This window comes from Drosophila teissieri, chromosome 3L (genome assembly GCF_016746235.2).
Source record: "Drosophila teissieri strain GT53w chromosome 3L, Prin_Dtei_1.1, whole genome shotgun sequence".
NCBI classification, from domain to species: Eukaryota; Metazoa; Arthropoda; class Insecta; order Diptera; family Drosophilidae; genus Drosophila; species Drosophila teissieri.
The window spans coordinates 14,364,862-14,389,975 of record NC_053031.1 but is presented as its reverse complement, the minus strand read 5'-3'; the positions used below and the strand labels follow the sequence as shown (position 1 = coordinate 14,389,975).

Genomic DNA, 25,114 nt, shown 5'->3' with positions numbered 1-25,114 from the left:
AAAGAGCAACATACAAATTGAAGTTGCGTGCTCGTAAAAAATTCAAAAAAATGCCCAAAACAAGCCAGCAAATTATTGCAAATTGACCAGAGCCAAAAAGTGTTGAGTGGACCTGCTGCAAAATGTTGCGCAACTTCAGCCAGCCAAAAAGCAGAAGCAGAAAATGCAACAAAATGCAAAAATATTTGCGGTTAGTTGGATAGCCGCGTTTTATGACTCATTGGTCCGGCTGGCATTTTATTGATGCAAAGTGAAGTTGACATTAAGTGGCAGCCGAAAAGTTGCAACTCTACACTCGTCCAGCTACAAAAGCCGGTTATTCAGCGCTCAAAAGTTGTATTCAACTGGGACTGTCAACAAATAATAAATAAATGAGAACTGATCTGCGAAATTCAAGAAAAACCTATGGAATAAATGCAAGTATTTATTAACCTTGATATAAACCAGTTCGCAAATATTAAAATCCTTTACGCAATTGGCACTATTACATTTGACTGTTTTATGTGATGCAAAGCAATTAAGGTATTAAGATATTAAAAATACAAAATTAACTTGTATAAGGCAAACTACTTTTTTGTTAATTTTTTGTTTGCTCACATTAAACACGACGAAAAGTCCACATAAAAGCAACCAGAAAAAGAAAATAACCTATCAAAAAATGACAGTTAATTGTAGACAAAAAACGATCAAGGCAATGGCATGTAATCTCTATAGCAACCAAAAAAAAAAACTGTTTAAATATGATTAAGGTCGTTGGCAGTATTTTGAGGAGTGTCGATCGGGGGAGGGGGGTTCCAAAGGGGAGTGGAGTCTGAGTTTACTGAATTACTGAATCAGTTTTAAGCATTTGGGTAACCTTGAATTTCGGAGCGGGAGTGCTTGAAAATTTCAATGAAATGCGAGACTCTGACCGGAAATCATGCAGCGGTTTCCTTTTTACTCATTTCTACTTCAATTGTATCGTTTTGGGGCCTTTTAAAGATTCTTTACATGATTTTCACAGAAAATAAATCAAAGGATGCAGTATTAATGTTTAAAGAAATTAGCATATGGTTGGGTAAAAACAGTGAGGGCATTTTGGGAAACACCTGTTGAATACCAAGCGCTTTTTCCCATTCTACCACTCATTGCAAGCTCATTTCCCTACCCTCCACCCTCAATTCAATTTCCTCTCCAATTCTATTCCCTCTCGCAATGCGTTCCGCTTCGCTGACCCTTGCGAGGGGTCACGAAAATCGGAGTGGCAGCTTTGGAAAGGTATTTCAATTGTTATTTAGAATGATTCGCAGTCATAACCAAATATAAACATACATATATTTATTTATGTAATTTTCCATAGTTATTTGTGGGCCTATGTACTTCGATTGTATAACCAGCAACAAGTGGAATGTAATGGCAACATGGCTATATTATAGAACAAAAACTCTATTCAACACGAAATATATTTTACTAATAAATACATATATCGCACAATCAGTGCAAGATAGATTAACGTTTAACATGTAGTTTGGCTAATAAGTGGGACTATTATTTGTTGTAAAAATAAATCAGATTTTAAAAGAGACTTAGATACTAAAGATGAAAGGTAAATGGAGAGGCACCTTAAAAACAAACTATAGCTAGTAATACTGATTTGATAAATATCTCGAGTTGATGACAGATCGTCTCACACGAAGATGGCAAAAAAGCGAATCAGTTAAATTCACTTAACTATGTACCTTTGAGTACGTCACTTGCGCCTTTTAGCAGGAAATTGTTAATTGAAAGCGGGGAGAAGCCCCTTCTCCACAACTTGAGGCACCTGACAGAGGAACTCGTCTCATAACGCGTTAACTCTTTACACAGAAGTGGCAACCAGTTTGCCGTACTTGTTACGAGGCTCGACGCAAATTAAAGTAAAAGTCAAACTTTAATGATCTCCAGTTTGAGGGCCTTCCGAAATTAAATAATCAACCAAGTAAAGTAAAGTAAAGGTGGCAAAAGTTTCTTGAACTTAACTTAACTACTTAAAATTCAAAACAATAACAGAAGACAGACAATGGATGCCAGTCAAGTTTGTGTGTTTATTTCCATTATCCCCTCGAGTTTCTACTATTTTCAGTATTTCTCTTTGTTTTCCCTGTCTTTCTTTAGTGCAATTTATGTCTCATATTTTCGCGCCAATCCTCCGAGCACGTCAATCAATCACGATCGGATTATGCAAAAGTAAAGAAGGAAAGCAAGGAGGGCAAACAAAAACAGGGTAAAAATAAGTTAGACAAACACCTGTCCCCGTCAGGTGAGATTGACCCACATAATCTGGCGGAAGCTTTTTTTCGGCCTGCCCAAATCAAGTTTTCTATTGCAGAAATCGCTGTTCACGGCGAAACGCCTCACTGCACAGTGGTTTTGTGATTTTGTGATTCGGACTCACTGTTACTATTTCAGCAGTTTCAGTCTCAGCTGTCTTGCCAAAGGGTGAAGCACACCTTGCCCACTCACCTGGCCACGCCCCTCCGCCGCTCCGCCTCTGCAGGTGCCGCTGGTTGAAAACCGCTCATTAGGCGCCTGGGAAGCTCGGCTAATTGAAACTATTAAAAACAACTATTTTTTTGGGCACTCTAGACTGGTTTTGTCTAGTTACGAGAGAATCTGGTTGCTTGTCAGATTTTTGTGCATAATTAAATTATGGAAAGAAGCGGTAAGGTGTTCATTAAAGTTCCAGAGAGCCGGAGAAAGGGCGGCAATATAAAAAGATTTCGAGAGGAGATTGCCAAAAAAAACAATATAATTATGCGTTTTTGCTATTTTCCTAAATGATAATATTAAATAAGACGTGAATTTATTTTTATGTTTTTTTTTTACCAAGAACTATAAAGTTTAGATTTACGCAACTCATAAATCAAAAAGGAAGTACACTTTTTGGAATTATTGTTAAAACCCAAAACTTGTCCCAAATGGTTTTGCCTACTTATAAAAAACTTTTACCCAAACTATTTCGTTGTGCTTCAGTTATTTTCTTGAGAAGCGGTACAAAACACTGCTGGGGGTCAAGAAATGTCGCGATTGTTGCGATTTCCAAAGAAATAATGCCCTTAGTCACAGAAAATATGAAGTAGTAATGTCGTCTTTTGTTGCCGGACAAGTGAAAGTATTTATGGACATGTGGGCGTTGGCTTCTTCGGCCAACTTGTGGTGGGCGTGTCTGGCGAGCTTTCTTGAAAATTTAATATGAGTAAACATAGCAAACAACATGAATTTAGCTAAGTGCAACAGTTACAAGTTGGTGAGGGATTTCTAGTGAGGATTTTTAATACGCACATGTCTCTCAAATGACTGCGACGGCGGTCATAGGGAAAATACTCAAAATATTCATCATCCATTTAGGTGAGATCAGTTTGCTTTTGCTCAATTGTTTATGAAGATGTTTATCTTGGATCGTTGGGTTAGCTCACTTGGTTATCAGTTTTAAATGCCATTGGCCGCATTGTGGACGTCATTGACTTTAATTTGTTGATTTAAACCGATAGCGTGTACTTTATTATCTTTTTGATAAGATTAAAGGCTTGACTTCGTTTGCTAATTTCTTTATGAGTAAAGGTAATACGAAGTTGTTAAATCAAATATGAAGCATGCAAAAAACTGATCAATTTAACGTATTTTTTAAGATCTTTTAAGATGTGTGACTATTTACACTGGTACATCAGTTATTTGCACCTCCATAAGCTTCACTTTTGATTTGGTTTATGAGCCGTTCGGCCAATTGGCAGCTCGTTATTTTGCCGCAAAAAGGAAATTTCATTCGAGAAAACGCACTCGCACTCATCATCGGCAAATTAGACACACTTTCGCAATTGACGGATCCGCCAGCCACACTTCACTTTTCATTACGAGTCTCCTCAAGCCGAACATCCAAGTCCAAGCCCCAAGCCGCAATTGTTGCACTCGATGAGAGGATGGGATGGGATGGTTAATATCTAGCCAACACGCTGCTGGAAATCGCTCTGATAACGTCGTTAAACGATCACTGCCAGCGAAATCGAAAACGAAGTCAAACGCAAAAGCTCAAAAACTCGAAAATCGAAACTAGAAAAGAAAGAAAATCGCGGCAAAACTGCACTCTCGACTGCACTGACCAACTAGCAATGAAATCGTGTGGCTGCCGATGGGGCGCATTTATATGGCTGCTCTCCGGATAATTAAGGCTATATAAAACTGATTCGATTTTGATTGATGCCTCTCGACAATGCGAACAGCAAAGGGCTGAAAATGGCTAAAAACGCTAGAAAGCCGAGTTGAAGATGCGGTGAGTGTGGCAATCGATGGAAACGAACGCACTTTGGGCCCGCTTCAAAAAGTCGATTACTCTTTCAGATACAAACGCAATCCAGAGATGCAGTTGATTGGCCCTGTCGTTACTGGATATAAAAGGTGTGGAAATGAGTGTGTAATGTTGAAATGATTAAAACATTAACTTTATTAGAAATCGATAGAGATCCAAATATCGCAGTTCAAAATTCTTATTTGTTATGTAAAACGCAGCTTCTTGAACAGCTCTAGACTGCTACTTGTGTATGCAACATTTTAACGACTTTCTCCGAATTTACAATTCAAATTGCCTAATATAAGTAACACCGATTCTGAGTTGTTTATCAATCTGCTAGTATGCTTAAGAAATTATCATATTCATACAAACATGTTCTTGGAAGAGTAAAGAAACAAGGGAATCTTTTTGTTTACCGGGTTGCAGATAAAGTGGATTTTAAGTAGGAATTGTTTTGGTAGTGAACTCATTTTTTTTAATTATGTAACAAAATAAAGTTAACAGTTTACAACTATGTGAAATGATAGTTTATACAGCACTTTTGGAAACGAATAAAAACCTATTCGAAGTGGAATACCTGTGTAACAACATTCTAAACCACCATTCTTGGCAGTCTGTGTACGAATGGGGCATTAATTTGGATGAATGCATGGGAAAAGTGCAGCACAAAAGGGCGTGGGCCCGTGGAAAGCCGGGGAAAAGTCACGTGCAAAAGACGAGAGACACACATGTCGCAGATGGAGGAGATGGAGGAGAGGATAACGCACGAGAAGTCGGCGAAGACCCGCCGATTTTGCATGGGAATGTGCAGTATATGGCCAAAGACTGCGCTTGTTGTTGTGTTATTGTGGCTATTATGATGGTAGTTGGACGTCATTAAGGCGTGACGCCGTAAATTGCCAAAGTGTAAACTACAGCACAAAACTATGTACGAAATCTCATAAAGGCGCGCAGCTCGAATTAAAAACGTTTTCTATTCCGTGGAAAGCGAAATTTACAGCCAAAAACAAAACCGACAAAAAAAACACACAATTAAATCTATTTGCACAAACGTTTCGCATACGACGCGTTGTCTGGGGCCCCAAAAAAATATATATATGTACACAGATATAAACAACAGCCACACACAGACACTTTCACATACTTTGGTTTTCTCAATGGAGGCGGCGGAATTTTGTATGATTTTTATTCGGTTTTACACCGGAACACCGAACACCGAACACCAGTCACAGACTCTCGGCCGATTAATAAATAATCAAATCGGACCAGAACGTTGACAGAAATTTCCTGACATCCGCACGCGGTTACAGCGAGGTTCGAACTAAAACCGAAAACCACATTCCGACTTTTTAGCCGCCTGCTCGTTCAAAGACGGCCAACAAACAGGTTCGAAGCGGGAGAGCCAACCAGCCAACCAACCAACCAGCCAACAAGCCAAATAATAAACAAAACGGAAAGCAGGCCAAGAGTTGCAGTTCGAACTGGCCAGACAGTCTAAAATAGTTACAGTTTGTAGTTATAGTTATGGTTCATAGCTAAAAGAGGGTACTTACAAAGTTCTTTAGTTTATAATATACCTACTTTATATTGAAAGATTTATCTCTTTAAAAATACGAGAAAATGACAAGTTATTCATAATAGATCCTTATATTTTGTATTCCTCTTTTTAAATTAAAAAGGAAAATATCCTTCTTTTCTTTAAGCATCCAGTAATATGATTCCACATATATCATGAAATATATATTTTTTGAATTATAGAAGTAGTTTAATGCTATGGTTTCATTATGAAACAGTTTTTAAATAAACTGATGTTAGATTTATTATTTAAGATTTATTTAATCTTTTTTATCATTATTTTGCGTGTTGCCACCTTAGACAACCTTTATAGGCTCATTACTATGCTCAAAAGTTTTTAGTGATAGTAATGTTTTTCTCTTTTATCTGGCAACTCTTGTGCAGGAACTGCACTTTCCCACGCAACTTGTTGGCTGCCAACATGTTGTTCGGCGATACTTAAAACTAAAACCATACAACATCAACAAATCTGGCCAACAATAAACATTCTCTTGTATCTATAAGATGCCAACTACCTAAGAGCGAAGCCAAATTGGCGACAGACGGACTTTCAAGCGCTTTTCAGCTGCCAAATAATTCAAATACATGCAGGCAAAAACGGGAAATTGTCGCCAAGTCTGCCAATTAGCCAAGAAATGCAAGCCAACTGCTAAGTGCCAGCAATGCTGGGCCCCCGCAAAGTGGCTTGGAAACTGCCTCGATTAGGCAGCCGGCCACCTTTAAGGCTAATTGAGGGCCAAACACGGCGACTTGGGAACTGGGAACTGTGAATTGTGCTCGGGAAAATACGAGATACACAATGAAATAGGTGAAAATTAGCACGAGAGACAATTGGAAATCACTTAAAGCAAACCGCTTTCGAAGGCAAGATGTCAAGGTTAACATAGGGCCATAATGAAATAGAATCAAAGCATGCTATTCAATGCAAAATACCATCTGAATACTCGTGTATCTGAATATCAAATCCAACTTTATACAAATCATTAAAAATAGTTTATTACAATTGCTTACATTATAATTTCAATTCCAATTCCAATATCAAAATAGCTGAATAAGGATCTAGACCTTCCATCCTATTTTCGAAAGAGATGGATATGGCCGTTTACGCAGAGTTCTTTTCCCCACACTTAATTTATTTTCATATATCACCTTCGTGGGCTTCGGTTTTATAAAGGGCTTGCTCACGGCTGGGATTTGTTTTTCCTGAACTCTCTTACTAAATCGCAATTTGAGTTTTGCTACGAAATCATCTTCAGGTTCGGGGACTGGAATCACAGACGGCTGTACATTTACCTCCTGAACTGGAGCATAGGATTCACGAATGTTTGCGAATTCGAGGGGGGAAGGTTCTACAATTTCGTTAAATTCTAAACACTTTTCGTTTGCGTTGGTCTCTGGTTCATACAAGACATCGATGCCATTACTGCTAGTGGAAATGTCAGAAAACTCCGCCGGCTTGTTTATTATGGTCGTATTTAGGGCATCTTGCATCATGGCCATATCCTGGGTTACAAACTGAACGCGTTCTCTCAGCGACTTAATCTCCGACATAGGCACCTAGTGGAGTACCGTATCAAACCTCTTCTACTTTGTTTTTCCGCTTTTAACTTACATCTTTCCACTTGCGTTGGAACCTTTTGAATATCAGCCAGGAAATTCCTATCAGCAAAAACGTTAAAATCACCTGGTAAGTTGGGGATCTGTCCCACACTAGAAGTTTCCACAAATCAAGGCCCTTCAGCGTGAACCAACACACCGATGGCCACGAATGGCAGTACGGTGAGATCTTTACCGATGTTTCTAAATCAATTTCATGGCGATATTCCCACATTTTAGGACTCAATTTTTGTTGCTTTGGATCAAAAATTTGGATTGTTTTACACCGATAAAACAAAATGGAGCGAAATACGATTATAAATGTGAAATGAAAGGCATTTGCTTTGGTTGCTAGATTGAAAATATGTAGCCTACTCATATGATAAATGTTTATATCATATCATATGGTGGCTCATATAATATATATGGTTAATTACTCCAGTTCTTTAAAGCGAAATAAGTGTAGAATTTCACCCATTCCCTTTCCGTTTGCAGGTTCAGATCTTTAACGTCTTCCCACAATTTTCCCTAATTGTTCTCGGTTCTTGAATGCATTTTCCCCCCACCATTTCCCAGCGCAGCTTTGTTGAATGCCAAGTGCAGATACTGGGAAAAACATGTTCCCAGCAGCTGAGCAAAAACAAAGGCATTTGCATGACAAATTCAAGTTGGCCCAAGTTGTTGGTGCCTCGAAAAGAGGAGAAGCCATGGGAACATCAAGGTCCGGAAAGTTGACAGAGCATCCACAATTTACGGCCTGCGTGGGGTTAACTGATGTGCACACGCCTTAGATGCAGAGCATTTTAATTACTTGTGCCGATTTCTAAATTTAATTAAATAAATGTATTGCTCAGAAATGCTAATCGATATTGATCAGTACTGCATAAATGATTACATAAGTAGTTTAATGACAAGCAAACGATTAAAAGTAGTAACAGTACATATAATTGTGCCAAAATCGATGGCATCAGCAGACTGAGTTTCATTTTGGGTCAAATTTTATTCGCGACTTGACAAAAGTGCCGGCCTAAATTCTGAAGAGTAAACAATTGCCGCAAGTTAAACCTGTTTCTGGACCCTCTCACTTCACTTCCTCCGATCGCATGAGCGAAAAAAATAAATTCCAACAGCATGACAACCCCAGCGAGTCAGCAAACTTGTAAGCCAAGTCAAGAGGAAAGGAGTTGGCCAAATAAAAAGAAGAGGGGAGAGACAAGAAAAGACCCGCATCTTCTACCTTCAACCTTTTCGCTCGCTTCCCCGAGAAAAGTTCACAAAAGCGGCCAAACTACTTTTGGCCCAAGAAGATGGCAGCAGGAAGCACGGTCTCCAGTTGACAAGCAGAACTGCCAAAGGAAGTTACTATGTATAAATTGTAGCAGATTCCATCTTAGAGCTCTCATTGCACTAACTTAAATCTCATGCTGTTAATCTGACATATTTATATTACTTTCGTTTTGGTTTCAGCTGCAATTAAGTCCCCGAAAAGAGAGCAATTTTAGTTCGCTTGTAACTTTTATGACAGCCCGCAGGCAATAAACATAAATTTTGGTTTTTGGGGGTGGTAGCCGGTGGGAAAGCTCTTGAAAATTACCCAATTGAACATCTATGTAGTTGTACAACCATTGAAACAGGCGAAAGAGATGGGAAAAACTGATAACTAATTTAGGCAGACGAAAAATTGAGCCATTGAGCAAGTCAACTAATGGAAAATTGGGAAAAACATAAGGCAACTCATGGCTAAAATGAACAATCTTGGATACTAGATGTCATGGAAACGCTGGTGAAAACAGCAAGTGTGTTGTGTCGTATTAAACTGAATTATAAACTATAAACATATCTGTACATGTCTTTTGTTTTGGAATTATCGTATGTTAAAGAGCAGCGCACCAGTAAAATTATTTATAACTTAGGCATATGTTTATTTATTTATTTACAAATAAAATAACCAAAACCAAAATGGGCCAACAATGGGGGTTATGATTCATATGAAGCTCTACATGAAACCCCGAAAGAGTATAAAGTCAAGGGTGCTTACTGTCTCATGGATCCCCAACGACGCTGGGATAAACTATCAGGATTGCTGTAAGAAAAACGTTTATCAATTGGGAGAACTAATAATTGTGTTTTTTTGGGTTCAATTTAGGTTTTACTTATTTAAGGTAAAGAAACTCTAGTAGCAATTGTAGCAAGTTAATGCTTTTTAAGCTTCTTATAAGCTCATATACATATGTATATCTAGATACTCAATTTTCTAAATAGAAGTATAGTTAATGCCATTTATAATATTATGAATAATCTGTCCCTTTAAAAAGTGTTTTTTTAATATTTTACTAATTTATTTATTCTAGCTAACCATGTTAACCCTCCCCACTGTGCAATTTAAGAGAGTTGTCGGCGTTGTGCTCTTACGATCAGGTGAATTGTGAACTCACCACGGCTATGGCAACTTGTTGAACAAAGGCGGAAATAGTGAGAAAGAGAGGGGTGAACACGACCAGAAAGAGAGGCACGATCGCTGCGATGTGAGAGATTCCGAGCCCCGAAGACAGAGACACGCATGAATCACGGCCCAAAGCGATTCATGAGCCCAAGTCGGAGCATAGAAAAAACTGGTTTTAGTCTGTGTATGCATTTTTCAAGCCAAGCACACACACAGCACATAGAGATACGTGGAAACAGACAGACACAGGTTTACATAAAGAAAAGGTTAAGTATTCAAATACGCTTTTTTTTATGCTGCCTCGGACAGACAGACAAATTGAGAGTTTGGAATTGATGAAGTCTCTGGGCCTGGCCAGCATTATTTTATGTCCACGGCTATTACGTATTCAGCCGGATTATGTGCGCAACCTTATGAATGCCCGACAACTAAGGAAATTCGCATTCGCTTCGATTGCCATTTTGGGTTGAGATCCGATCAAATGGGCGAGATTACCTGGTGGGAGTTCGTCGCAGACTGCGCCTGGCCCAGTTGTCCCGGGGCATTATGTTCAGTTCGTCATCACTGGAACAATGAAATCGAGTTAGTAAAATGCTCATCAGCTGTGACAATGGCAATATACAAGGCGTTTCAGTGTCGGATAGTTAAGCGATTAATTGAACGTACTGATTCTAATGTTCTTTCTCTGACAGAAGTTATAGTAGTATAGTATAGTAGAAGTTACAGTAGTATTCGAAACTCAATAAATTACAAACGGGTATTGAAAATGCAGTTGAATGCATTGCAGCCTGCTGAACAGTTTACAGAGATATAAATATTTATTTTGAATTTATCTAATTACCCATGAGATATCCAACGATTTTTGTTTATTACATATTGAACAACTGATTCAACTGACACTTTGGAAACGCACTGCATAATTGCTTTAAGAACTCACTCTTGCGGTGTTGATGAGCCGACGTGTGGAGCCAAATCGAGTTCGATGCCAGTGCTGCCATTTAAATTGTTATTTCCGTCGTTCGAGTGACCACTGTGGTTGTGTCCACTGCCGTTGCCCACGCTGATATTGGCATTATTGTTAATATGATTGCTGATGTTGTGGCTGCCATTGGAATTGGAGCTGCGTCCCTCGCGAAGTTGGGTGGGATACTCATTTTCCCCGTATCCCTCAAAGGATTCGCCATCCGAGAGCGAGGAACACTGAGATTTGGCAACGCCAGCTGCAGTTTGAACAACGATTTAGTTAGTTATTTATTTATGATTCATTTAAATGCAATACATACCTGTACTGGAGGGCGGACTGCTGGGCGTGGGACTGCTGTCGCCGGACATTGTCTCCGCAAACAGAAAGTCATTTGTGCTGGCTTTTATCGAGGCATTGCCATTGGGTAACTGAATTCGGGGCATTGGTGCCATTTTGGTGGAAAGCGTACAGCAACTGCGAAAGGAATAAAAAATTAAAGATATTAGGCTTGTTGTGTGCGAAATGTATATAGATGTTCGATTGACGACAGACATGGCATGCAGGTCAATAGGTCAAAGTGCCAAACCAAGATACACTTGCAATTGCAAAAAGGTTAGCAAAAGCGCAAAAACGAGCCCATCAATACATTACTTATTGATTGAAAACCTAAGGCGAATGTAAGCTGGTGGTAAGCCACCAAGAGCACTTAGTAAATTGAAAATTTTAAAAGCCCATTGAGATATAATCAAAAACTACTTAATTCCTCTTCAATGTCCTAAAATGAACTATGTGCTAAACAAACATTTGTGGTACTGCTAATTACATTTCCCTTCTAAGCAAAAAGGAACCAACTTCAACAGGTGTGTGTTTTTCCGTTTCCGGAAAAAGGAAAATGAAAACTATCAGCCCAAAACGTCATTAGCTAAATGGGTCGAGGTTTTTCCGTGGACATTACTTCCCTTCCTGGTCACTTGCATTGCTCCCCGCTCCCCGCTTTCCCTCCCCCCTTTCAATTACCCAAAACTTTGAGGCATGACTAAGGGCCTAAGTACTTTCATAGAAGTACTCCGATCTAAGCGTGAGTAATTACCTATATTTCTTTTTTAATTGCTCGTGCCTCTGCCTTGCCAACATTTTCCTTTTCGAGTTTCACGCTTTCGTTTCTTTTGGGCATTGTCACCAAATATCGGTGGGTGTTTTGGAGGAAAATAAGTTCAAATAAGAGTACAAAAACCTATAAATACCGTGAGTACAATTGCTCGAGCTCAGATGTCTGATTGATTGATATGTCAGGGCCGTTAGTTGTAGAAAGCGGAATTGGGTCAACTTTTGTTTTTTTGGGGATTAGGTAAAATTAAAGCGACAAATAAATGTACTCGGGCAAAAATTAAGGTTAACACACAAAGAAGTCCAAAAACACCGATAATAATATTTAATAACTTGTTTAACTAGAAATAATTTATATATATTTCTGGAGGAGTATAAGAAACTTAAATTATCACTTGGTAACTAATTCAAAGGTATTTAAATATATTTTTCAATCGAAACTATCACTGCCACCCAACTCCTGTAACCTTTTTCGCGAATTTCTCTTTCATTAATCCAAATTACATGTACCACATCATAGCCAAGCCATCAATTTCATAATAAACTAACCATAAACTTGTGATTAAATATCGATTGCTTAGTTAATTCGATGCAAGACGCTTTTAGCTGGAATAATATGCCATAATGAAGATAAATATGTGATTACACCAGAGAAGACTGAAGTTCAAAAGAAAGCAAGGAAAATAGTAAACAACCAACTGAACAATCAAATAAAATCAAATCAAACCAAGTTAAATATACCATTGACCAGCCCACAAAAGGCGGCGACTTGGTGGAAAATGCAAAAGCAATGGCAAAACCAAAAGAGCAACGAACCTTGGACGAACCCCACGAAAGCAAAACAACAAGTGTGCACTGAAAAAATCGATGAAAGTTACTCGAAAATAAAGCAAAACTCAAAAAACCACACACAAAATTGTTTTTCCCTTATGCAATGGTTTCTTTTTACTGTGGTTGCTTTGCATAATGGTTTCGGAGCTGGGCGTGGGGATTTCAGCTGCGATGATGTGCCACCCCCGATGGTTCCCATGGCTGACAGCTATGACACTTGGCTAACTTGACTAACTTGGCTAACTGCGATTCAGCAATAAAATTGTGAACTAGCCATTAAAAATATATATTTCTTTATTATTATTGCAGCATTTTTATTATTGTTACATGAATTTCTGAAAGTTAGTTAACTATTTTTACATCTAGCCAATTGTACTTCTCTTTATGAAATGCACTTTAATAAGCTTTTTTGTGTTTAAATGTGAAAAATGTTTAACATTCGTAGTAGTAGTAGTAGTAGTAGTAGTAGTATACTAGTTTTGAAAATAAATATTATTTAGTATGTATAGCACATATAGCATGCAAACTTGTTTAATGTACTATGTTTTCTTCATTTTTCCACCTCCTTATACAATCTACGACACAGTTTTTAATGCAAATGACAGTCTTTCTGCCAGCTGCTTGGTCACAAAAAGGCAAGAAATACAAGAAACTCAAGAAATACAAGCTAAGCTAGAAGTGCAGTTAGAAGAGAATCCAAGCCACTCGGTTTACAGTTACTGCAGATGATGCTCGAGGGGCTTTGGTTTTTCCGAGCTTCCCATGAGTTTTCGCCCCCTGCCCACTGAGATTATAAAATATATTTCCCATGAACGGTTTTCTTTTGTTTTCGAGCTGCGTTGCAATTATCGTTACCTGATATGCAAAGTATAGTCAGAAATATAGTTTGAAATAGAAATAAATGAATAAAGAATTGTGTGAAATTCATCAACAAAAGAGAGCTACGAAAGCTGAAGGTGTAATAGCCAGGCAAAGAATGTCGTGATTAACTTAATCTGAGTTTCCACCAGAGATCGGAGATTTCAAACATGCAATAGTTTTGCGGGCACTGGGAACTGCATTGCAACTGATGCTGACACTAAAACTGACTACACCTGATTAGGAAATATGCAAACCATAGTTTAAATACAAAATAAGAAACTATGACTGAATAGTAAATTGGCACTGCTGTTTATGTATTTTATACGGCTGCTTTGGTATGGTGCAGCCACATTTTCCCATTTGAATTGATAAATCTCATTTTGCACTTTACTCTTTTTATGCCCGTCTAATCTCACCCATATTTCCCATTTACCATTAGCCAAGTGACCCAATCCCCAGCCTTGAACCATTTCTCAGGCCACTTTCAATTCATTAACGGCCACAACGGAGCGCATAAATATGAGGCACTGCAGTTCATAAGGCCGGACCATTAGCCATATGCTAAAGATCAAAAACCCGATCCCGATCCCGATTCCGCCCCCGCCAAAAAAATGAACAAAACTCACACGTATATATACTCGTATATATGCATGTTTGGTAGACTCTATATGGAATTGTATAATTATAGCACAAGCTGAGAATGGAGAGTTGAGGGGGCGGTGCGCTGACAGCATGCAACTGAATTTGGGTTTCATTTTTATTAGATGTTATCCGAGACTTGACCAGCTGGTTGCCCTCCCCCGCTGCTTCCCCCCTCATCCACTTGATGACTAATAAACTTGAACTTGTGCGAGAGAAAACAATTGAAAAATTGAACCGATCGGAACAGAGAAAGAAAAAGGGGAGATACGAGTTTATCTGCTAGATGTTCAATTACTAGCCAGTTGTTTTGTCAGACACACATGTAATCCATCTATCTATTCACTCAACTCAATAATTATGCAGATGTCGTTGTGTTGTCGCAATAATACTTGTGGATTATGAAACCGCACGTACCAAAATAGTAGATACAAGACCCGAAGGAAGCTCATTAAAGATGCCAGGCCATGTGGCAAAGGGGCGAGTTTGAATTCGATACGATTCAGAGAGTGGATTGCACAGTTCAAGAGAATCATTCCAACAATTCCTACGAAGAATCCCAATTAAAACGAGGAAAGTGCGGAGATTTCAACAGATCCTTTTCCCTCAAGTGGCAACAGATGCGTAGATGTTTTCCAACTACCTGCTCGAAAGATCGCATTGCATCGATAAGCAGAAACAGCTGGTTTTCAATTAGTTTAGCTTGACTCAACAAATCATCTTATGAGCGGTATTTGCTTATCGAACTCTGCCAAATCTGTTCAAAAAAATGCATTAAAAGAGGCAAACGTGTTTAATGCCTGGAAACGAGAACTTCGTTTAGCCACAATGAATTTCAAATTCAATACGTGCTTTTGCTGAATGTTCTGCGACGCAGTAATCAATTGTTTAAGTAACTAACAAAGGCAATGCGAAGTGCAAAAAATTCTGAATTTCAAACCATTCTCCACTTGCCTTTCAGCTAGTGAATGTATGAATATTGTAAATTTCTGGTAGTAATCCGCCAACTCCCCTTTTATCTCTCACTTAACCTCCAAATAAGCTAATCTACAAAATTAGCCCCCAAAGCCCCAAAGTAAACGCCCCAGATAAACAATACGAGTACGCCCACAAAAAACAGACACACTGAAACAACAATCGAAGGAAATGACAAGAAAACCAAGAGGTTGAAGCAATATTGATGAATTATACAAAACACAGACTGGAAAAACAAAGAAGAAAACTTTGTTGCCACACTTGAATCGGAAAAATTGGGTCATTGGAGGGAGTGAAATGGAGGGGGACATAGTGCTGCTTAATAAGGAAAAGTGACAAAAGAAAAAGTTGGAAAAGAAAACAACTAATTGAAAACTCCAGTTACTGCTCTTAAATAGAACTTACATTATTTTCAATAAGCACTAATCTCAAAAAATGAGTAAGTAAGCATTGGAATATAATAACATAAATGTAGAACCCAATCACCTTGCTCTACGAGTAAATCTCTTAATCCTTATGCCGCTGACACGCACTGTATAATCCCATCCCACCCCGCATACTTTAAAATCAATTAGTAAGTCCACAGTCCACGTCTGCAGCAACTTTGGGACAAATCTCATTTGCGACTATGCTGACATATTTTATTTTAGCTCGGTGCATTTATTTTTATGCCTCGAACTGTCGACACCCATGGAGAAACTCCCTCCGAACATCTTCCTCTCTAGTTTGCACTCTATTTCTGATCCGGCGAATGCTTCGCTGGCAGTTCCCGCTAATTTGTGTTCCTCCCGCCGGGTTTTAAATTCTCCGGGCGTCCGAGGAAAGCGGAAGCCCACGGAGGCCCGCAGAGAATCACCAAGAGCGAAAATTCCACGTCGAGTTTTTGGTGAATGCCTTAGCCGAATGAATAATGAGGCAGGCGTGCCACTCCTTATTCGTTGGGTGGGCAGGGCGGCGGATGGGGGGTGCGGAAGAAAAGCCGGCAGATTCCGTAGACTTGTCTGCGAGATCTTGAAGGGAAGACTGAGGCAGGTCAGGAAAATCAGGCCGGAAAACACAGTTTTGGGTAGAGGGATGGCTATATATGGAGTGCCAGCTGCAATGTGGCGCACCAAATAGGAAACCTTTCTAACAGGAATTTATTTGAATTAATTTTAACAACTCAGTCTACAACAATTTTTGAATGTCTAATTAAAATAGCGGATTAGAAAATAAATGACAGCTTGTTGACAAAGGTCAAGATATTACGTCCAGTATTAAGTTTAGATAGTCTAATAGTTATAAGTAGTTAGATACAGAAAATATCATCTCCAGAGTCTAATAACAAGTATTTAAAAGTATTAGATATTTTATTTTGTAACATTTCATATTCTAGGACATAATTATAAAACATATTTAAATTTATTGTAAAATCGGAATGATATATTATGTATAAATCTTAACAAGGATTGCAGTGAATAAAAAGAAATAATTAAATATCGAAAATAAATCGAAATAATATATACTTCGTCATTTTTATGCTTCAATAATTCAGTTAGGTTCCCTTTGCGGCGGCTTCAAATAATTCAAGCATGGAAAACAAGCCCTATAAAACGACAATAAAGAAATAAATAAAAAACACACAGGGAAACAAAACAGACTGTCATAAAATGCGACACCTGTTTAAAGTTGAGCCAGTATGGGGGTGCCACACCCCCTCCTCCCTGCCCACCTTTTCAGTTCTTTTCGTGTGTTTGCAGTGCATTTCGTTTACCGCAATTATTTACTTTGCTTAGATGCGGGCTCTTCAAAAAGGTAAAAAGAAACAAGTGCGTATAGAAGATTTTCTTACTCACTGCACTCAGAAAAATATTATGAATAATATTATGAAAATAAGAAGGGAATTATTATCAAGAAAATTATATTTAACGTGAATTTTTAAATAATAGTTAAGTCTGCATTGCATTTTTTTTTTTGAGATTTTTCTCTTTACTAAAACATTTCATTACTAAAATATATTTTTTAGAGAACTGGTAAAAGAAGACTTTAAAACTTAAAACGTAGTAGATTTATTTTAAAAAATTAACCTAACGTTAGAGTGTATACAAAGTAGTATAAAGAAAACTTAATGGGTGGCTTCTTCTTCTTCTTCGTTTTGGTGCATTGAACCGGCGGCACAGGTGGAAGAAGAGGAAGCAAAGGAAGTTGAAGAAGAAGCGGCTTTTGACCCAGTTTGATGGAATGGCATTTGAATGCATTTCCATTTGAGTCGCTCACTCAGTGGGTCGTTCGATCAACGAGTGTTTTTTTTTCAACTTGTTTAAACCAATTAAATGTCAATTGGCGACGTCATCGGGCTCTCTTCAATCAGCCATTCATTTCAACCCCCCTCCTGAGAGCTTTTCCCACCCCATCTAAACAGGCTACTGGCACAATTGAATGCCTTCACTCCCTTCATTTGGGCTCTTTTCTTATTTCTACACATCGTTCTTGTTTAGATTTTGGCACAATAACAATAATAACAACAACTGGCACGAGTTCTCTCGCCGTTGCCTTGTTTATAAACAAGAGAACGAAAAAAAAGCTGGCGTAAAATAAAATTAAAAGAAATACGAAATCTTTTTAATTCAACTTGTTTACCTTGAATCGCCGCGAATTGAAGTTCAAGCAATTCATTTACGCTCAATTTTAGCTACACTTTTTTGTTCATTTTCTCGCATTTGCATTTATGTGCATTTTGCTTAATTGGTTTTTGTAAAATGCTGCTCAATAAGATAATTAAAATACTAACGACTTTTTGGTAAGTGGTTAAAAACTGAAAGCGAATACTCACTGGCTATAAATTATTTGTAATTATTTGGTAATTTAAAAAGTGCATTCTATAGTAATACATTCAATTTACCTAAGTTGCATAAGGCTACCATTAAATTAATTTAAATATTAATTACCATTTGCTTGGGGTTAACAATTTGAAAGGGGATTTTTGTAAGTGATATGATGTGTTTCTAGACACCATAGTTGAAAGCTAAAAACTACAAACAGAAAAGCGCAAAAAAACATGGCCAAAATCCACATAACTGTGCCAAGGCGAAATATTCCAAGCCAGCAGCAAAATGTATTTCTTTCTTGTTTTTCTCTTTTGTTTGTGTGTGTTGGCCAGCATTGTTTTTATTTTTTGGCAGACTTTGCAAAGTGCAAATGTGAAACGAGAACCCCTAAACCATGTTAAACAGAGGCCAAAATGAACTTAGAGGAAATGGACGCACTTACAAACCAAAAAAAAAATATCAAATTACACTGTGCAGCATGAGCGTGATGCAATCCCTAGAGGAAGCAGCTGCCCCTGCAGATTTTCCATCTTAGGCCAAGTGGATCTCGAATTTCGTTAGGGAAAACTCAGAAGATACTCGAGTGCAAGATGAGCCACTTGTCGGGCTGCATCCTGCGGGATAAGGATACGGATAAGGATAAGGCAGGTGGTCCGGAAGTAGTTGACAATGCAGCGGCACTTTAATTAATTAATCGGTGGCAACGATTTCCTCAAACTCCGAAAACCACAAAAGCGCAGAAAACAGCGAGCGGGTGGGGTGAAACAAAAGCTACAATAGCCAGTAAGCCAAACAAAAGTCAACGATGTCTCTGACTGGCACGAAAACCTGGCTGAATCCCACAATGACAAGAGCGTATCAACAAACAAACAAATAAAAACAATTGCGAATTTTCGCATTCGTGGAAATGTTACAACTGTCCCACACAAACACATTCGCCAAATAAATAATAGAGTAAAAGCCGCTTACTCAATTGGCCCAAAACAAAAGAAAGGCGCCACCAAAGTGTCCTCTTCTAAGCTGTTTCAAATGACTGCGTATTTGAGAATCAATACTATTGAGAATGCGTGATAGCTCACAAAAATAATAATGATTAAGGATGGGAAACAATAAAGTACGTCATTTGACAGTCACGCAGTTGATATACATACTTATATGAATAAAAAAACAAATTAAATTACTCATTTCTTTAACAATTAATGGTTAAAGAGTTTAAACAATATCATCATGCTTATAAACTTTGGTGTATGTATGTTTTTCTAATCTAATTTAAACAGTAAATAGTAAAACTTAAAAACATAGCTAAACTTAAATACTTCAAGTAGTTCCGAACTTGTACTGTAAAGGAACTTAATTTTTATTGCTCAATGCTAATAACTCTGACTGGTTTATAGACTTAGTATAAAGATAGTACCAATTTAGTATAAACCAATAATCAGATTAGATGAGATCACTTGGGATATATTAGATACCCTAAAGTTAGAGGTTCAACCTCCTTTGTACTACAAAACTTAAGATTGGTTATCATTGCCCAATTAGATCTCCTTATCTGTTATCTCTATTCGGTTTATCCCGCTTTTGCCCTCTTCTTCTTTCGCAGAATAACAGTACAGTTTAAACATTTGCTAATTGGGAGTCGTTTTGCAAACAGTTAGTTTGGGCAACGCACCTGTTATAATATATTTGCGTATCCAATTGGAGCAGACGAGTGGCGTTAACCGTTAGCTGAACATGAATTTGGTTAAAAACAAAAAGCGAATTATTTGCACTTGGCGAAAAGCCACAACAACAACAATTGAATGGCGAAAATACAGGAACACACACACACACACGCGGGCGCTCAGTCCAAGGAGAGAGGGAGACGGAGATAGCCGGCGGAGCGCAACAGTTAGATTTGGTCGCTGTTGTTGTTGCTGTTGCTGTATATGTATTTGTTGCAGAACAGGTAGTTGCACTGAATATTGCCTAAAATCGGCTTTATTTATTGTATTTCCTTCGATTTACTTGCACTTTCACTCAAATCAGCATTCTTTGCGCATGAAAAAACCTTTAGCTGAATTTTCTATTGGTAAGCCGTATTTGTACGCGTGCGTAACGTTGGCAACGTCTTCAACTTTTTTTTTAAGTTGTGTAGTGATTTGGTGGTTTTACGTGGGAAATTTCACCGCGCGCGCGCTATCGAAAATATGTAAAGTAATAAAAAGCCAAAGTGCAGATATATATTCGGTGCGATTGCAAATAACGCAGTTTACACCTACTTCTATACAATTCGACTTCACGCGCGCAGCAACAACATATGATGCTCTATTGGTTACAAGTAAAAATGTTAAAATAATGCAACTGCAGTTTCGATATATGCCAGACCGACGATACGTCCGCTCCAAACAAAATTCGACGACCGAAATCGCGCTGTTTCCGGCTTGCATCGGCTTATATACGGCAAGGTGTGGCCAGTCTCGCGGAGCCAAATTATACTAGACTTTGTAGGTTTGCTTACTCGCAGTTTCTGTCGCTGCTACAAGCACGGTCACTCCTCTTTTCGGTAGCAATGTTAGTTCTCTGTTATTTTGAAAAATTTTAACAGAGCAACGGAATACTGCTGCCCTCTGTTGCCTAAATGTATATTTAATAATTTCGCATTTATAATAGTTATGCAACTATATTTATATAGCTATCATGATCAATTTTATCTTTAAGAGATGTAAAATATGTTACACGAAAACTTCTAATCTGAAGTAGTTACAGCCAATTGAAGTTTTGAGCCAACTGTCTGATTGGACAATCGTAGACACTAACCAACATTTGATATCGGATTACGTCCGTGCTAGGCCTTATCCATATACCAAACCACTTTGAAAAAATGGTTCTTATCCGATTTTTTTACTTAATGGATTATAATAGAAAACTTTGGATTGCTGTTTGCTGAACTATGGAAATCACTGCATTTTTCTGAGCTCCATGTTATCCATATTTAAGCTGAACTAATTCGGGAAGAGTCACAGCCTTAATATTTTATTTGTTGTCATCCACACGCCACCTCATGTCCCATACAGTTAATTATCTTGAATTCGACTTTGCGAGCTATATAATTTTCGATAAAAGATTTAGGTTGCATACGAATAATAGTGATATAGGATTAAGATTTGGAATAAAATTCTCATTAAGATTTTGTGTTTTGTTTTCATTTAAACTTATCGATAATATAAGCAATATCGACGATTGCTTTCTAACTCTGGTGTGAACGCCATGTTACAAGTCTTGTAGCGTAATCACGTAGATACAATGTCAAAAATATTGGCACGGCTAACATTAGACAGCGAGGACACAAACCATACGTTGTGAGTAAATAGTTTACGAATTAAAAACCAAATTTTGAACGGACTATTCTGTAAAAATAAAAATGCAACACTAAATTGTGTAAATTGTTAAGATGTATCGCGGTTTTTTGTTTTGTAATTATTAAGCTGTAATTAGTAAGCTGTATTTTATATTTAATTTTCCTAATATATTTTCAATTTGAAACACCTTAAACAGTTTATTTAAACTGTTTACTAAGCCTGAAAATGTAAAATTAATATAGATGTAAATAAAAAGTAGATAACAAGAGATAGACGATTCACCTACATTTCGTGCATAAATTTATATTAAGCGAACAAGAACAAATGAAGGGGCCAACACGACTTGTTGAACAGGTGCAACAGGTGCGATGTCGTAGCAACACTGCGTAAACAAAGCAAAGGAGCTCAAGTTCAGCTGTTGCATTGGCAACGGACGTGCAAGGAAATGTTTTATCAATAGCCACCGATGGACAAGGACCTCGCCATAACAAATAGAAAATTCCAAGAGCAGACACTTCCACCAGCAATGTCGCGGTTCAAAAGCGTTTAAAAAATTTCAACTAGCCAGGAGGAAAGTGCATTCGGCGTCGTATAATGGGGAATACGGAGAGCAATGTTACCAGCGGCGTGAAGAAGCAGGCCGGAGTCTCCACCCAGGCTCTGTACAAGTTCGTGAACCTCAAGGGCGGCGGACTCCTCGTGGACATGATGAAAAGAGCCTGCCAGACCAAGCAGTTCGCCGAGATCGATCACGCCATCAAGACCAAGGTGGAGCCCTTTATGTACAACAAGGGCGCTGGGCGGTACTTCCCCATCTCGAAGCTCGTCCTGCTGCGCAATCGGGATCGCCCCCGCACCCGCCAGCTGCCCGAGATCCGTGCCCTCGAGAATCCGGACGACGACTTCAACATCCACGACTACTGCCCCGAGGTTTCGGAGGCCGAGTACATCTCCAATCCCACGGCCTATCGATTCGTCTGCTGGGATCTGAATGTGAGTGCAGTCTATATGTCAATATCGATTCTATTGATGGTTTCTGTGTTTTTGAATCACTACTTTATTAGATACTTCATAATTATAAACCTATTGATCCTTTCCAGATGCGTGGCGCTGTGGGCGAGACCATTCTGCACTTGTGCCTGCTAAATGCATCTTCCCTGCACGCCGATCTCGCCAAGAGATTGCTCAAGTTCTACCCGAAACTCATCCTGGACATTTACATGAGCGACGAGTACTACGGCGAGAGTGTGCTGCACATTGCCATCGTCAACGAAGACCCGGCCATGGTGAAGTATCTGCTGGACGCCAACGCAGATGTTCAAGAGCGGTAAGAAGAATTCATATTTATAATTTAATTGTTTATCTTACAAATCATTAAACACATTTAGTTGCTGTGGCGCTTTTATGTCGGCGGAGGATACAAAGTTTTCGCGGACGGACTCGCCGGATCACGAGTATGTGGCCCTCTGTCCCATGACCAACTACGATGGCTATGTTTACTGGGGAGAGTATCCATTGAGTTTTGCCGCTTGCCTGTCGCAGGAGGAGTGCTTCCGATTGGTTTTGGCCAGAGGAGCCGATCCCGACTTCCAGGACACCAACGGCAACACCGTGCTCCACATGCTGGTCATCTACGAGAAGATCGAAATGTTCGATGTGGGCTACGAGGTGAAGCAATTCCCTACTTAAGGATGCAACTACTTAAACTTTGTTATTTCATCAGGTTGGAACCAACATCCACATTAAGAACATTCAGAATCTCACGCCGCTTACGTTGGCCGCCAAGTTGGGCAGAGTGGAGATGTTCTTCCACGTGATGAGCATCGAGCGGGAGATCTACTGGCAACTGGGCAGCATCACCTGTGCCGCATATCCGCTGCTGATGATAGACACTATTAACGAGGAAACCGGCAACATCAACAAGGACTCCGTGCTCAACTTTGTGGTGTTTGGCGATAAGTTGGAGCACTTGGAGCTGCTGGATGGCGTGGTCATAGATCTGCTGAAGACCAAATGGGACACGTTCTGCAAGTCGCGGTTCTACAAGCAGTTCTACATGTTCGCCCTCTACTTCCTCATCTCGCTGTTCAGTTTCATCCTGCGGCCAGGGCCGGATGCCAAGGACGAGGACGAGGATGGCGCCAATAGCACCACGGCTAAAAGTGATCTGTACAGGCAAAATGCATCGCATTCGTATCATGAGCACAGCAAGAGGGCCACAATGACTACCGAATACAGTTGAGTGTATTTTTCATATACAAAATCAGATTGTTTCTACTATTTCACAAGACTCTTTGTTTCAGAAACATTTTGGCTCAACTTTACTGAGTACTACGATCCGTCGGAGGTTGAGGTCCTGCCCGCTTGGTGGGAGAGCTACGCGCAGTGTCCTTTGATGAACCTCGAATCCGACTTGGCCAAGCTGCGTATTATGGCGGAACTGTTGAACTTTGTGGGCGCTATACTCTATCTGTTGGTCGCCTTGCGGGAGGCTCGCTTCCTGGGCCTTAAAATGTTCATTGAGAACTTGGCAAGTGGATTTAAATACTGAATTTTTCTATAACTAAATCTGATTAAAATCTGATTCTTAGATGACGGCACCTTCGCGTGTAATGTTTCTGTTTTCCTGCGCCTTGATGATGACCATTCCATGGCTAAGGGCTTCCTGTCTCACCGAAATCGATGATCACGTCACCGTTGTGATAATGCTAACCACTGCTCCCTACTTTCTATTCTTTTGTCGGTAAGTTGGGCTTTCTTTAACTATTTTTAAAGTATTTAATATCTATTTTACTTTGGCAGCGGCTTCAAAACAGTCGGTCCTTTCGTAGTGATGATATACCGGATGGTCATGGGAGACTTACTCCGATTCGTGTCCATCTATTTGGTGTTCGTGATGGGTTTCTCCCAGGTATTGCTACCTTTTCATTTCACTTAAACCAGGATTCCCCATTGTGATTCCTATTTCTTCTACCAGGCATTTTACATCATTTTCCTGACCTTCGACAACCCATCGTCGCCCGAGGATCAGGACGCGGAGTCCAACCCCATGCCCTCGCCCATGGAATCGATAGTGGCCATGTTCCTCATGTCGCTAACTAATTTCGGTGACTACTACGGAGCGATGGTGTCCACGCAGCACGAGTACGAGGCGAAGATCCTGTTCTTCCTGTTCATGGTGATCGTGAGTGTGCTGCTGGTGAACATGTTGATCGCCATGATGGGTAACACCTATCAGAAGATCGCCGAGATCCGGAACGAGTGGCAGCGCCAGTGGGCCAGGATCGTCCTGGTCGTGGAGCGCAGTGTTCCACCCGCCGAGCGCCTGAAGAACTTCATGCAGTACAGTCAGTCGATGTCGGATGGCCGGAGGGCACTGGTCCTGCGCTTGAACATGACTGTAGGTGCACAATAGATTAGCTTTAGATAAGGATATTTCATACCTATGTTTTCAGGAGGAGGAGAAGGAGGAGATGAAGGAGGTGCAGGAGATGAAGCGCATCCATCAGCGGTTCGCCAAGAAGCGGCAAGTGGAGCGCGAAGCCCGCGCCCTTCGACGTCAGCAGGAGTACGAGAAGTTCTTCGGCACCGCCCCCAAATCGGAAAGTTCCGATAATAACAACTTTTGAGGATCCATTTTAGCAGACCAGAGTCACTTACTTAGTTCAAGTTTTA

The 25,114-nt window shown here is 39.4% G+C and overlaps 3 protein-coding genes across 10 annotated transcripts in view; 1 reads left to right on the top strand and 2 right to left on the bottom strand.

The window, feature by feature from the left end:
• Window positions 1–20,514, bottom strand: part of LOC122618243 (rab11 family-interacting protein 4B) — a 42,805-nt gene extending 22,291 nt beyond the window's left edge. For 2 of the 7 annotated variants that reach the window (XM_043794522.1, XM_043794525.1), the window contains exons 1-5: window positions 19,771–20,514; window positions 11,201–11,355; window positions 10,855–11,137; window positions 10,413–10,481; window positions 9,513–9,557 (exon numbers count right to left, since the gene is read on the bottom strand). In XM_043794522.1, coding sequence (XP_043650457.1) covers window positions 9,513–9,557; window positions 10,413–10,481; window positions 10,855–11,137; window positions 11,201–11,333 — 530 coding nt within the window. In that variant the 5' untranslated portion in view covers window positions 11,334–11,355; window positions 19,771–20,514. Of the gene's footprint in view, window positions 1–3,300; window positions 3,417–5,447; window positions 5,567–9,512; window positions 9,558–10,412; window positions 10,482–10,854; window positions 11,138–11,200; window positions 11,356–19,770 lie in introns of those variants that run through there. The other 5 variants (XM_043794526.1, XM_043794527.1, XM_043794523.1 and 2 more) reach the window with 4 other exon arrangements.
• LOC122618245 lies at window positions 6,853–7,813 on the bottom strand. The gene is made up of 2 exons (XM_043794533.1): window positions 7,491–7,813; window positions 6,853–7,435 (listed from the first exon to the last, which is right to left on the bottom strand). The coding sequence occupies exons 1-2, from the start codon at window positions 7,707–7,709 to the stop codon at window positions 6,938–6,940; spliced, it is 717 nt and encodes a 238-aa protein (XP_043650468.1). The 5' UTR covers window positions 7,710–7,813; the 3' UTR covers window positions 6,853–6,937.
• Window positions 20,515–22,033: 1,519 nt separating the features above from the next.
• Window positions 22,034–25,114, top strand: LOC122617298 (transient receptor potential cation channel subfamily V member 5). Of its 2 annotated transcripts, none has more exons than XM_043793101.1 (9): window positions 22,034–22,432; window positions 22,540–22,766; window positions 22,828–23,107; window positions 23,163–23,676; window positions 23,743–23,969; window positions 24,031–24,182; window positions 24,242–24,350; window positions 24,417–24,839; window positions 24,898–25,114. In XM_043793101.1, the coding sequence occupies exons 1-9, from the start codon at window positions 22,034–22,036 to the stop codon at window positions 25,066–25,068; spliced, it is 2,502 nt and encodes an 833-aa protein (XP_043649036.1). In that variant the 3' UTR covers window positions 25,069–25,114. The 2 variants fall into 2 exon arrangements, with proteins under 2 accessions (XP_043649036.1, XP_043649035.1); XM_043793100.1 differs by having other exon boundaries at window positions 24,895–25,114.

Coding starts and splice junctions, on each gene's coding strand:
- LOC122617298 (XM_043793100.1), top strand. CDS start 22,034: ATGGGGAATACGGAGAGCAATGTTACCAGCGGCGTGAAGAAGCAGGCC. Junction 22,767..22,827: donor AACGCAGATGTTCAAGAGCG/GTAAGAAGAATT, acceptor AAACACATTTAG/TTGCTGTGGCGCTTTTATGT. Junction 24,183..24,241: donor TACTTTCTATTCTTTTGTCG/GTAAGTTGGGCT, acceptor TTACTTTGGCAG/CGGCTTCAAAACAGTCGGTC.
- LOC122618245 (XM_043794533.1), bottom strand. CDS start 7,709: ATGTGGGAATATCGCCATGAAATTGATTTAGAAACATCGGTAAAGATC. Junction 7,436..7,490: donor TCCAACGCAAGTGGAAAGAT/GTAAGTTAAAAG, acceptor GTACTCCACTAG/GTGCCTATGTCGGAGATTAA.